Raw genomic sequence first — 12084 nt, forward strand, 5'->3', positions numbered from 1 at the left:
AGATTTGTCTTTATGCATTTTGAAGCCTATGTTACTACTTGCAAACAAGTTTTTATGATTGTTAAAATAAAGCCTTCAAAATATAGCTGCCTTGCTGGATATTTTTTTATTGTGTAATGTCTTTATTAGGCTGTATTTATTTATTAGGCTGTTAATGCCAGCTTTTTTTTTTTTTTTTTTTTTTTCCTTTTTGGTGTTTGCATGGTATGGCTTCCTAATTTTTTGACATTTATTTCTAGGCTTTAAAAATTGTTTTTGTCAAAGTTCAGTAAGAATGCAGATTGAAGAGTCAGTTCTATAAAGTTTATTAAGAGACATAGTCATTCCCTCCCCTCCACGCCTCCCTGCCATTTCTTTTTCTCTGGAGGCGACCATTTTCAAGTTTTGACTGATTTTTGTTATTTATCTCCATATTTCTAAGTAATATTCTTATTTTGCTAGCAACTTACCACTTTTTTTGTTGTTTTAGGCCATGTCAATTGGTTTTCTGCTATTTGAGGATGAAGACCTAGGTTTTTTGCTTCTACCCACACAAGTAGATGTCCTTCATACAAAAAAATCTTTTAAATTTTAAAACTCACTTTTTTTTTTTTTTTTTTAGGGCTATGTAAACACTATTCAGAGTTCACCATTAGGAATGTAACTACCTTTCATTTCTCTGGGGCTCCTAATTATCTTTGTTTTATCTTAATCTTTTGTGTGTGTGTCATTCAACTGGTAACCAAATCCGCCATCTCAGTGTCCTCTCACTCAGACCTTCAAGTGTTCTCTCTGTCGCTTCTGAGAGAGAAAGGCCTTCTGGAGCCTCCTAGCTGGCTCCACTCTGAATTGTTAGCTTTTTCTGCGATCCTCGTATCTTCCTTTGACCGCCTGGGAGTGTCTTTGATTCTTCTCTTTTCTGGACCCTACACCATCCTGTTTCTGGATTTACTCCTGTGTTTTGGTGGGACACATCCCACTGAAGCTTTTTAAGAAGGGTGAATGGGAGGTAGCCTTTTTTTTTTTTTTTTTTTTTTTTTGACATTTTATTCAGCCCTCACATTTGATAGTTAATTTGACTGGGTGTAGAAATGTAGAAATCTTGCTTGGAAATATTTTCCCTCACATTTTTAAAATATTGATCTATTGATGTGTAGCTTCCAGTGTCGCTATTGAGATGTTAGGTTTCTGATTCTTTGCACGTGACATGTGTTTTTCTCTCTGGAGATTTGCAGTATCTTTTTTTTTTTTTTTTAATTTTTTTTTTAACGTTTATTTATTTTTGAGACAGAGAGAGACAGAGCATGAATGGGGGAGGGTCAGAGAGAGAGGGAGACACAGAATCTGAAACAGGCTCCAGGCTCTGAGCTGTCAGCACAGAGCCTGACGCGGGGCTCGAACTCACGGACCGTGAGATCATGACCTGAGCCGAAGTCGGACACTTAACCAACTGAGGCACCCAGGCGCCCCTGCAGTATCTTTTTTATCGTTTCCTGGGTTTTCAAATTTCATTGCAATGTATTTTGGTGTGGGTCTAATTTCATTTCTTGGCTAGGCGGATGGTGGGCCTTTTAATCTGGAAATTCGTGTCCTTCAGAACAAAGAAGTTTTCTCGGATATTTCAAAACCTTTTGTTAAGAAAAATTTAAGATAGAAATGTAGGATAGTACTTATGTAGCCCTCAAATTCCTCTGTCCACCCACCATTCTGGGCCATTTTGTTTTTATTTTTAGGGAGAGAGAGTGCATGTGTGTGCGCACGCAAATGGGGTAGGAGTTGAGAGAGAGAGAGAGCAAGAATCCCAAGCAGGCTCCATGCCCAGCGTAGCTCCTGACGAGGGGCTCGATCTCATGACTGTGAGATCATGACCTGAGCCAAAATCAGTGGTCAGACACTCCACTGACTGAGCTGCCCACACACCCTCTTCTGGGCTGTTTTGAAGCAAACCACAGACACGGACTGCTTGATCCCGCTTACTTCAGAGCGGGTCTCCTTTCCTGCCTGGTTTCTTCTTGGGGCTCTTCCTTTTCAGACATTACACCACCAGGATTGTCTCCTGACTTGTTCTCTGTTACATTTTGCATGTCTGGTCTTTTGGGTTGTTTTTTTTTTTCTCTCCTTTCTGGGAGATTTCTTCTGGTTAACTTGCCTGTTCTTTCTGTCACTGGATTTTTCTGTTTATGGAAATCCATTCTCCTCTAATAGCTGCGGTGTTTGATCTTCGGTCTCTGAGGATGAGCGATGTCTGAAGTGTTCTTTTCTGTGAATTCTTCCATTTCCTTGGATGTGCTCTTTCTTTTATTTGCATTGATTTCTAATCTGTAAGCTACCCAGCCGCCTTCCAGTCTCTGGGGCAGTTGCGTGCTCCTCCGCTCCAGCCTGTCCTCTGCCTTGCTTTGGCCTTTGATGGCACTCCCATTCTGGAATACGGCCACCTCCCTCCTCCTTTTCCTGGCTCGTCATCAGGCCTTGCGGCACTGTCGGCAGGCCTCCTTCCTGCCTCACTGCTCACTTGGAGACTTTGTGTCCCGCAGGCTAGGCCATTGCCCGTGTCCCATACTTGGGCTGCTCTTCTGAAGGTGGCTCCACAGCTCTTGCCCTTGGACTTGTCACTGTGCCATGAGAATGTGCCAGCCAGGGGTCCATGCCCTGCAAAACCCTTATCACAGGACTTTGTTCTATAATTCTCTGTATTTCTAATGACATCAGTTGGGTGCTTTTCTCAGTATTATTCATTAAAAGTAATAAAAGTCCTCTTTAAAATTTGGAAATTACCCAAACTTTAACGAGAGAAGTAAAAATCATTTATAATCTCACTACCCTATGAAAACCACGGTTGGCAGAGATGTGTACATGGCAAATTATGAAACACTAAGAACCATTTGAGTCCATGCATATAATGGGTTTTTCCTAAAAATAGAGTCCTACCATAAGGTATGGATAGTAGACTATATCATGTATTTTTGTTTTATGATAGTTTTTGAAATTGTAAGCTTGCGAACTAATTTGAGTCCTGGTTGACTTGGTTTTCATGTTTTCTCCTGATCCAGAGCAGATAAAATTCCCCTGTCTCTGTACTCCGCCTACTGCCAGGCCTGCTCCACTGCCGAAGAGAAGAAGCCAGAAAGTAAGGTTATGGGTCTCTCCATCCCTGTTTCGGGCACTTTTCCGCATCCTGGGTCCTGAGGTGTGGGGGTGACAGGCACCTCAGTGCGTGTGGTCTGGTTAAGTCGGGACGGACGCGCCCTAGTCGTCAGGTCCTGGGCTCCCAGCCTGGGAGCCCCGGAGGGTTACCTGCCAGAGCCCCTCCCTGAGGTTCTGCATGAGGCCGGGATGTGCTTGCTGCTCGCCTGTTCTGACGCAGGCTTTACATTCAGGGGACCTCCCAGACCAGGAAGCCAGGCTTGACGTCCGTCGTGTCGGTTCTGACGCGTGGCGTGGTGGCTGGTCTGCGGCGGCTTTCTCTTTGGACGGTTGAGTCCTGTGGCGGGCTGGGGATCGCTCGGCTCACAGGAGTCAGTGATGTCGACCCAGGTCCCGTCTGTGGCAGCGGCGTGCGTCGGGAGACCTCGGTGCTCCGAGCGGCTGGGCGGACTTGCTGGGCGGTGGAGCGGCCTGTGTCTCGGCAGGAGCCGTGCTGTGAAGCCGTTCTTGTTCGCTACTTTAAATCCTCTGACATTTGCGGGGCCACCTGGGCCGAATGAGGTGGCGATTTCTGGTTCTGTCTGCCAGAACCTTCCTGTTACACGCGTGAGTGCTTTCTCACAGTCACGGAGACCCGGGAGACTTGAGTGGGCAAAGAACGACGGTCCCGGGTCCCCTGCTCGTTCGGACTAGTACTGCAACAGCTCACCATTGTGGGGCTCCCAGGAGGCAGTGGGGCTGCATCCAGTGTGGTGGGGGGCACGCCCCTCCATCCCCGGCCCCCTGGCCCTGCCTTAGGGGCCTCGCGGATGTTTTCTGTCTCATCCGGCAGGGCTTATAAACGAAGACTCATCACTTCTAGTTTCGTTTCGGTGTCTCCCATGTGAGGCTCGCTGTGGACACCCGGTGTCTTCTCTGGCGACACCAGAACTCGAATTCGTATTTTTAAAACATTTGTGGTGTGCTTTTCTTTGTATAATGAAAACTATGTGTTTGGACTCCTGGGTGGCTCGGTCGGGGGAGCACGTGGCTCTGGATCTCGGGATCGTGAGTTCCAGCCCGACGTTGGGTATACAGCTTACATTTAAAAAGTTAGAAAACATTTTTTTGAAGAAGTATCTTTGTTTTACAAATATATGATCAGATCTAATCTTTTTTCAAAAATCTCGTAGACATGTTGAGAGCTGATAATCATCTCTTGTATATTAATTTTTAAGTTTTCTCCTTTATATCTTTTTTTTTAATATCCTATTATAAAAAACAGTAGGACATTACTTAAAAGTTTTAGAAATGGAACAAATTATGACCCATCCACAATTCTACGTACCCACCGAGACCCCCTCGCCATGCTTCTGGTCCTTCTTTACATATGTGTTTTTCACGCTTACGGCAATGTTGCACATAGAACCATGTTTTTTCTTTCTTTTTCACTGTTTTTAATTAAAAAAAATTTTTTTTAAGGTTTATTTTTGAGAAAGAAAGAGAATAGAGCATGTATGCTAAAGCAGGGGAGGGGCGGACAGAGAGGGAGACCCAGGATCTGAAGCAGGCTCTGTGCTGACAGCAAAGAGCCTGATGTGGGGCTCGAACTCAGGAATTGTGAGATCCTGACCTAAGCTGAAGTCGATCGCTTAACTGACTGAGCCACCCGGGTGCCCCAAATCATGTTTTTTCTTAAATTACTACATTTATAAACAAGTTTCTGATACCAGTGACGGGTGCCCAGCAGTGCAGTGCCTCGTGGAGTCCTGGGGCCTCTGTCTGCCTTGGACATGGAGAGGCCGCATCCAGCTGTGCGTGTCCCGTCATTTCTCAGGTGCAGCCCCGGGAATGAAGGTGGAAGCTGTCTGTGCCGAGGGACCCTTGGGACCACTCGCAGCCGCGCTAAGAGAGCTCAGAGCCGCGATGACGGACCCCACGCAGTATGACGGTGAGGACATGGCTGTGCGCAGGGCCGTCTGCAGTGGGTGTTGGGAGGGACGAGTGGATGTCCAGCCATGGCCAGGGCTCAGCGTGACGACAGCGCTGGCAGATGCTGAGGACTTGCCTCCTTTCACCTGGGATGGGATGGGAGACGGGTCTGTCGTTCAGGCTGTCCCAGACCCTCAGCAGATTGAATACTCTGCTCTTGGAGCTCCTAGCGGAGCAGGTAATGAGGAGGAAGAAAAGTAACGGCACCGAGGTGTGGGGTTTTCTTTCTTAACTGAGTAGCTGTAACCCTGAACACTGGGTCTCTGCTTCTGCGTGACCATTTTCTGTAAAATGGTGACTCGTGAATGATTCACCTCATGTGGTGTGTGGTAGTCCATGAAATAAAATGCTGACTTCCCCTACTTTGGAGATTTTTGGTAGGGAAAATGTAGAATCTAATGGAAAAAAGCCGTGTTTTTCCTGGTACCTGTAAGAGATTTTTATAGATGATAAACCCATTTTATTCAAACCAGGACAGAATATCCCACGAGAGCCTCACAGAGGAAATATTAACGGCACCGCCTCAGTTTCCCTTGCTCCCTGTAGCATCTCCTCTGCGACCGTAGGGGCATGGCTTTGCCGAACTGCGCTCCTGCAGAATTTGGCGTGAGGGGACACTGAGGTCTGTGTCAGCCTTGTTGCTCACAGTAGTTTCCGATTCCGGCCAGCACAGTCGGCCTGTCGCCTGACCTCCGGCGCCCGGAGGCTGTGGCTCCTTGCCTTTGGCAGACCGACCGTGGGGCGTGGAGCAGACGTGGTGCCGTGTGGGAGGGTTGGCCTGCGACTTCAGATGGAGAACATGCATACAGGGTGAAAGAGAACCGCCCAGATGATCCCAGGCCGTGAGGACAGCGGTCATGCTCACCCGCAGCGTGCTCCCACCGCCCGGCTGGCGGAGGAGCGCCGCCCTGGGGCTCGTGGCCCTGGTAGCGCCGGAGACGGGGCTGCCGTGAGCCGCTGCGCGCGGGAACGCCGGCGCCCCCTGCAGGCAGCCCGTTGCGAGCGGGAACGCCACCGCCCCCTGCAGGCAGCCCGCGTTCCCCTGCTCGTCTAACTGGGTTTCTCTACGTGCAGTTGTGGCTGCTCGGGTGGCAGTTGTTTCTGAGCGGCTCGGCGCCGCCTTGGGCCGCGCTGAGGAGGACGGCAGCTCTGGGGGATCGCAGATTCAGCTCAGCGTCCTCACGCCAGGCCTGGAGCAGCAGGAACGGGAGGTGAGTGTGGGATGCCTGGCCTATGCTGCCGAGCGGGGCCGGATTGTGTAAGAAGTCCCGGGTGTGCGGGCCTCCTCTCCACCCCGTGTTTTGCCAGGCGAACCGTGTACGTGGAAACGACACCCGGGAGCCGGGCAGTGTCAGGCCTGGGCTCAGCCGGCCCCGGCCCGTTTGTGTACCAACCTTTTAAATTTCTAGAGGAGAACACACAGCGGAACCCATCTGTGGCCCCGGAGCCTAAAACAGTTTGCTCCTTGGCCCTGTGCGGACGAGGTTTGCTGAGCCTGTTCTCTGCCGTGAAATTTCACAACGCCTGGCCTGCTGTCTCCCAGGACGTGGGAATGGGGTTCTGGCGCCAGTTGGTGTGATGCTTTCCTCTCCAGACGCAGGCCTGCCTTACTCACACGTTGCTCTCGGGGACTCTGAGCTCTCGGTGACCATCTGTCTCTCTCAGGTCGCGGACCTCCTGCTGACGTGTTTTTGTCAGAACCTGATCGTAGCTTCCAGCTTCGCCTCGCCAGACAGGTAGAGGCCGGGGGTTTTCACCGGGCGCTTTGGGGCTCTGCTGGGGACGGCCGGGGTGCTCAGAGCAGGCCTCCCTTGGGGAGTGGGGTTTCTCCCTGTTTTCTGTGATGAGGGGCAGGGCTGCCCACTCCTTGTCGACCTCTGACCCTTGGTCCTGGATCCTGCCTTCTGGCTTCTGTACTGGTTGGGGGTCCCAGGTGGGGTGAAGGGGCAGTGTGGAGACTCGGCAGAGATGAAGCATCCCCCCCGGAGACCTCGCCGTTGGGGGAACAGCCTACATCTTTCTCGGGCACCCTTCGCTCCTCCGGAAGAATCCGTGGGAGGGCCGTGCAGGGCCAGGAGTGGCCAGACTACTGGTCTCTGGTTGTCTCTGCAGGCAGGGCCCCTGGGCTTCTCGCTTAGTGATGGCCATGTGTGGACGCAGGCTCCTTCCTGTCGTGCTCACCAGGCTCTGCCAGCTGCTCCGTCACCAGGTACGGCCGCCGCCTCTGTCCGCCTGCCTGGGAAGTGGGCTCTGCCCTCCTTCCTGCAGAAACACTCTCTCCCGTTTCAGGGCCCAAGCCTGAGTGCCTCCCACGTGCTGGGGTTGGCCGCCCTGGTCGTCCACCTGGCCGAGTCCAGGTCTGTGCTCCCAGAGGTGCGTGTGGGCCTCCCTGCCCCCGCCGAGGGCCTGTCCGTCGCAGAGTTCTTCAGTAGCCTCCTGACATTTAGGACCTCGGAGACCTCGCTCTTCTGCCTGAAGTGAGCTGCCCTCACATCCGCTGTGCCTCCCCGTGCTCGACAGAAGTCACATACTCACCAAATGCAATTGGCCAACACAGACATGCTCCACGGATAATCATTCTGGAGTCTTACGTTGTATTTATGTGTCTGTGTTTCTTTGTTTACAAAAATGAGGTAGTGCTACCTTAAAAACTGCTTCTGAAGACGTTAACGACGGACTGTAGACGTCCTTCCATGTTGGGAAGGGTTGTGAGCACTACCGGGTTTTGTCTTGGGGGCGCCTGGCGTGTGGTGGGACCTGTCCCTGGTTCCCCTGTGGTTAGCAGCTGCTTCTCTGGAGTGAGAACCTGCACATGGAGCTGCCCTATGTAGAGAGCCTTGTCTCAAAGGGTTTCGGGACCCATCATTCTACAGATCTGTGCCAGCGTGTACCCCTACTGCCCCTCATTCACCGCTGTGGGCCACACTCATTCCAGGACTGGGGTGGAGTCCCACCCCTGCCTTCTGTGTGGGGGCACCTGGCAAATTGATAGTATGGCGTACGCAGCGTGGCAGGTGCTGGGGTAGGGCCCTGGGAGTCTAGGCCGAAGCGGGTACAAGGTACATAGAGGAAGGGTCAGGGCGGGAGCCAGGAGGCTCCAGAAGAGTTGTGCGCAGGGGCTGGGACCGCAGTTCGTGGCAAGAACTGACAGAAGGCACAAGGGGATCGTAACTGGGCGAGGAGAGAGAACACAACGCCTGCCCTGGACCACGGCCCCCGACACCTGTGCCACCCCCACGGGAAGCACAGTGGCCCAGCCTCTCGGGCTTTGGGCAGCACGGACAGGCAGGCCCTGCTGGCATCAGTCCTGACTTCCCCTGGGCCCCACGGTCAGTCTCTTCTCGTGGGGCCCTTCCCCTCAACGCCTCACAACCCACCACAGGTGGGCAGAGGCTCCCCCTGAGTGAGGCTGAGTTTAAACGCGGGTGTGCTGCTCTCTTGTCCTGAAGACTGTTTTTTTGTTTGTTTTTTAATGTTTATTTTTTGAGAGAGCGTGGGGAAGGGATGGCAGGGAAGTGGGGGCGGTGGTGGACCGAGGATCCGAAGCAGGCTCTGTGCCGACAGCAGAGAGCCTGACGCGGGGCTCGAACCCATGAACTGTGAGATTATGACCTGAAACCAAGTTGGACGCTCAACCGAGTCACCCGGGTGCCCTGTTCTGGCCGTGGCTCTTCGGCATGCAGTGACCGCAAGCCCTTATTTGCACAGTCTTACTGTTTGTGTGTTCTCTGGGTCTGTGCCTTCAGTGTAGATAGAGCTCAGATCCACGGTTGTGACTTGGGGGCGTTTCCCCCAGGCCTTGGGAGCTGGCCTGGCCTGGAGTAGAGGCCAGGGGCTAATCCTCGGTCCATCTGGTTTAGAATGCACTCAGTTCACTTGGGTGAAATTCACACTTTTATTGCATTCCTTGTTACGCACGGGTCGCATTTCTACATTATTTGTTTTCTATTTTCAGATTTTGTACAGCGGTGATTTCTTACTCTTTGTGTAAATATTCTTCCTTATCACGGGATACTCTGTGCAGCTGCTTGTCTCCAGCCCTCGTGAAGAAGGTGAGTCTGTGCAGTCCCTTTTCCCCATTCTTGGAGTCTCCCGTTTCAACGCAGGTTTCTAGCCAAACGTCGGAGGTCTCTTGTCTGCCCACCCACGTCTCTGTGTGCCCGGTGTGCTGGTTAGTTATCAGATCATCTCTTCTCTGGGCTGAACGCTGCGTTTTTCTTCTGTTCTCAGAGTGAAGATGAAGGGATGAAAGATGACAAAGACCACAATTGTCCCCCACTCCCTTCCTCCCTCCCCCCTTCCCCCCTTCCTTCCTTTTTCCCTCCCCCCTCCTCCCTCCCTCGCACCCCCGTCTGCCCTCCCTCCCTCCCTCCCTCCCTCCCTTATTCATTCTAAATGTTTTATTTATTTACTTTTTGTTGTTTTCACTTATTTATTTTTTGAAAGAGAGCAAGCTGGGGAGGGGCAGAAAGGGGGGGAGGGAGAGAATTCCAGGAGGGCTCCACACTATCCGCGCAGACCCTGATGTGGGGCTCAAACTCACAAATGGTGAGATTGTGACCTGAGCCGAGATCAACGGTCTGAGGCTTGACCGACTGAGCCACCCCGGCACCCCCAAACGTACATCCCGTTTTTAAAAGAAATAGATACTGATTTTTGTAAAATAGGTACATTAAAAGGTAAATATTCATGAAAAGTATCTTCTTATTTAAAGAAGAATTCTGAGTTTTGTCCAGAGACTTCCCTCATCTAGTGAATGCTTGTTATATTTATTCTAAGGCCAGAGAAATTTAAAGATGCGTGTCAGAAGCCTTCAGTGGCAAAAGTGAGTTTGAAGTTACAGTGGGAACCAGCATTCTTACTCGGGCGGAGTTTTAAGGAACATCTCACGGTGTTCGGTGCACATCTCCGTTGCGGGCGCCATTAGAATCCGCTGAGCTGGCCCTCCCCGGAGGGTGAAGTGGGGTCCGGGCACACTTGTGCCCCCATCGTTGGCGTTGAGGAACTTAGTCCCAGCTGCCAACATTTTGAAACATGGAAGAGATTAGAAGTGGCCTAGACAAGGAAGTCCCTGACTCCACGTGTCCCTGGGGGCCCTCCCCCCGCCCCCTCAGCTCAGTAAACATGGGAAGAAGTCTAATCTCCTAATGGCAGAGATAAATAAATTAATTCACCGACACAGTGTTTTGCTTGTCCGGTCGGCACCCTCTCTTAATGGAATCTCTGGTGCCAGCCGCGGTCTGGGAAGACCACCGTTCGCTGCCGTGGGGTCACCACCGCCGTGTGGAGGGCAGCTTGGAGCCCGCACTTCTGCCTCAGGTGTTAGGATTTACGGACAGGGCTGCTGACCGACATGCCCTCTGTAACTGCACACGGGGTGCAGGCCGCGACGGGGGGGGGACAGCCCAGGGTCTTCGGGCTGCTCTGCCCCTGCGCACGGCCGGGTTACTGGCGTATCTTCTCAACTGCTTGCGACCCATGTGACACTGTCTCTCTTCAGTTTCAGTTCATTATACTGAGACTGTTCCCAGAAGCCCGAGATCCCCTCTGTCCGGAGGACACAGCCGACCCTCCCTGGAGGCCCTTGTGCCGGCCCTCTGCAGACTGGCAGCAAGCCGCCCTCTGTCTGTGGAAACAGAGAACCTTCCAGGAACTGTTGAAGGAGAAAGAATTTCACGTAGGTCCCACTGCCCCTTTCCTGCTTCTCTCCTCGTTCTAACTCACAAGAGTTTGCGGGAGATTGGTGGCCTCCTGAGGATATGGCGGGCAGGCAGCTGGGCCTGACCCAGTGACCCTGGAGGAGCACAGAAGTGGCTTTGATTGAAATCGTTATTGGGATCGTTGCAGATTCACACAGTTGTAAGAAATTAGAAAGGTTATTTCCACTCTGCCCACTTTTCCTCGGCACTAACATTTTGTGGAAGATTTTGAGGGTGAATGAAACAGACTTCACGCCTACCTGCCAGGCTCCCGTTTGGGGTGGGCTCCTCTGGGCAACATCACTGTGAGCCTGGCCTGCTCCGGCCCCCCTGCCCACGCTGCCTCTTCATAACTTCTCATTTATTCCGTGGATGTTTATCTCCTTATTTTGGTCTTTAGAGGAAAAATTCTCAATTGTTTTATCATATATTTTTTCAGTTCTGCTATTGTTAATCCCACGAATGACCCCAGAGCAAGTGCAACAGTCTTTGTGTGACATAACGAGTCAAGAGCAGGGAACGCTAGCCGCCCACCTGCAGCGTAGCAGGTGGCTCAGGGCTGCTGTCCCGCCTGTGGGTGATCACGGACGTGCTTCTCTTGGTTTTACCTGCTCTACGTCGCCGGGCTTTGGTCTTCACACGTAGGCAGCGTGCTGTGCACGTGTTTCTGTGATGTGCCTTTTCACACACACTGTGAGGTTTTGAGATTAGTTCGTGTTAATGAGTGGAATTGTTCCAAGAATTTTATTACTTTTTAAGGTTTATTTTTTTTGAGAGAGAGAGCTGGGGAGGGACAGAGAAGGAGAGAGAATCCCAAGCAGGCCCCGCACTGTCAGCACAGAGCCCAGCATGGGGCATGAACTCACGAACTGTGAGATCGTGACCTGAGTTAAAATCAAGAGTCAGACGCTTAACGGACTGAGCCCCCTAGACGCCCCCCCAGGAATTTTAAATTAAGAAATATGCTACCAGGGATATTTGGAGCATGTTACTACACATTTATTCTCTAGTTAACTTGCCCAACTCAAGTGGACTAGAAGATTATTTCCTGCCGCCGCGGATCAACTTCAGAACCAGGCGGTATGCTGGAGAATTCAGTTTAAAAGTGCCAGTTGGAACTGTTTCATCAGCTTCGCAGTCAGACGTAACCTAAGCAGTATGTGGGGGCTTGGCGCCAGCACCTCAGTCAGTCGGCAGGAAGCGGCTGAGAACGGACACGAGTGTAGGCACTGCGGCCTTCCCCTGAGTCTTTCTGCTGCGATGTGTGACATCGGAGGGACTGTGCAGCAGA

At 51.6% G+C, this 12084-nt stretch overlaps 1 protein-coding gene and 1 long non-coding RNA gene across 4 annotated transcripts in view; one reads left to right on the top strand and one right to left on the bottom strand.

Moving 5' to 3' along the window:
* FANCA (FA complementation group A) overlaps positions 1–12084 on the top strand; it is a 61544-nt gene that overhangs the window by 34622 nt on the left and 14838 nt on the right. For both annotated transcript variants that reach the window (XM_053210291.1, XM_027076453.2), the window contains 8 exons: positions 3030–3106; positions 4940–5053; positions 6169–6305; positions 6760–6830; positions 7207–7303; positions 7384–7571; positions 9050–9146; positions 10595–10771. In XM_053210291.1, coding sequence (XP_053066266.1) covers positions 3030–3106; positions 4940–5053; positions 6169–6305; positions 6760–6830; positions 7207–7303; positions 7384–7571; positions 9050–9146; positions 10595–10771 — 958 coding nt within the window. The remainder of the gene's footprint in view (positions 1–3029; positions 3107–4939; positions 5054–6168; positions 6306–6759; positions 6831–7206; positions 7304–7383; positions 7572–9049; positions 9147–10594; positions 10772–12084) is intronic.
* Positions 9957–11840, bottom strand: LOC128313202 (uncharacterized). Of its 2 annotated transcripts, none has more exons than XR_008293553.1 (2): positions 11054–11840; positions 9957–10110 (listed from the first exon to the last, which is right to left on the bottom strand). It is a non-coding gene; the product is annotated as an uncharacterized LOC128313202 (long non-coding RNA). The 2 variants fall into 2 exon arrangements; XR_008293554.1 differs by having other exon boundaries at positions 11043–11840.

This window comes from Acinonyx jubatus, chromosome E2, assembly GCF_027475565.1.
Source record: "Acinonyx jubatus isolate Ajub_Pintada_27869175 chromosome E2, VMU_Ajub_asm_v1.0, whole genome shotgun sequence".
Classification (NCBI taxonomy): domain Eukaryota; kingdom Metazoa; phylum Chordata; class Mammalia; order Carnivora; family Felidae; genus Acinonyx; species Acinonyx jubatus.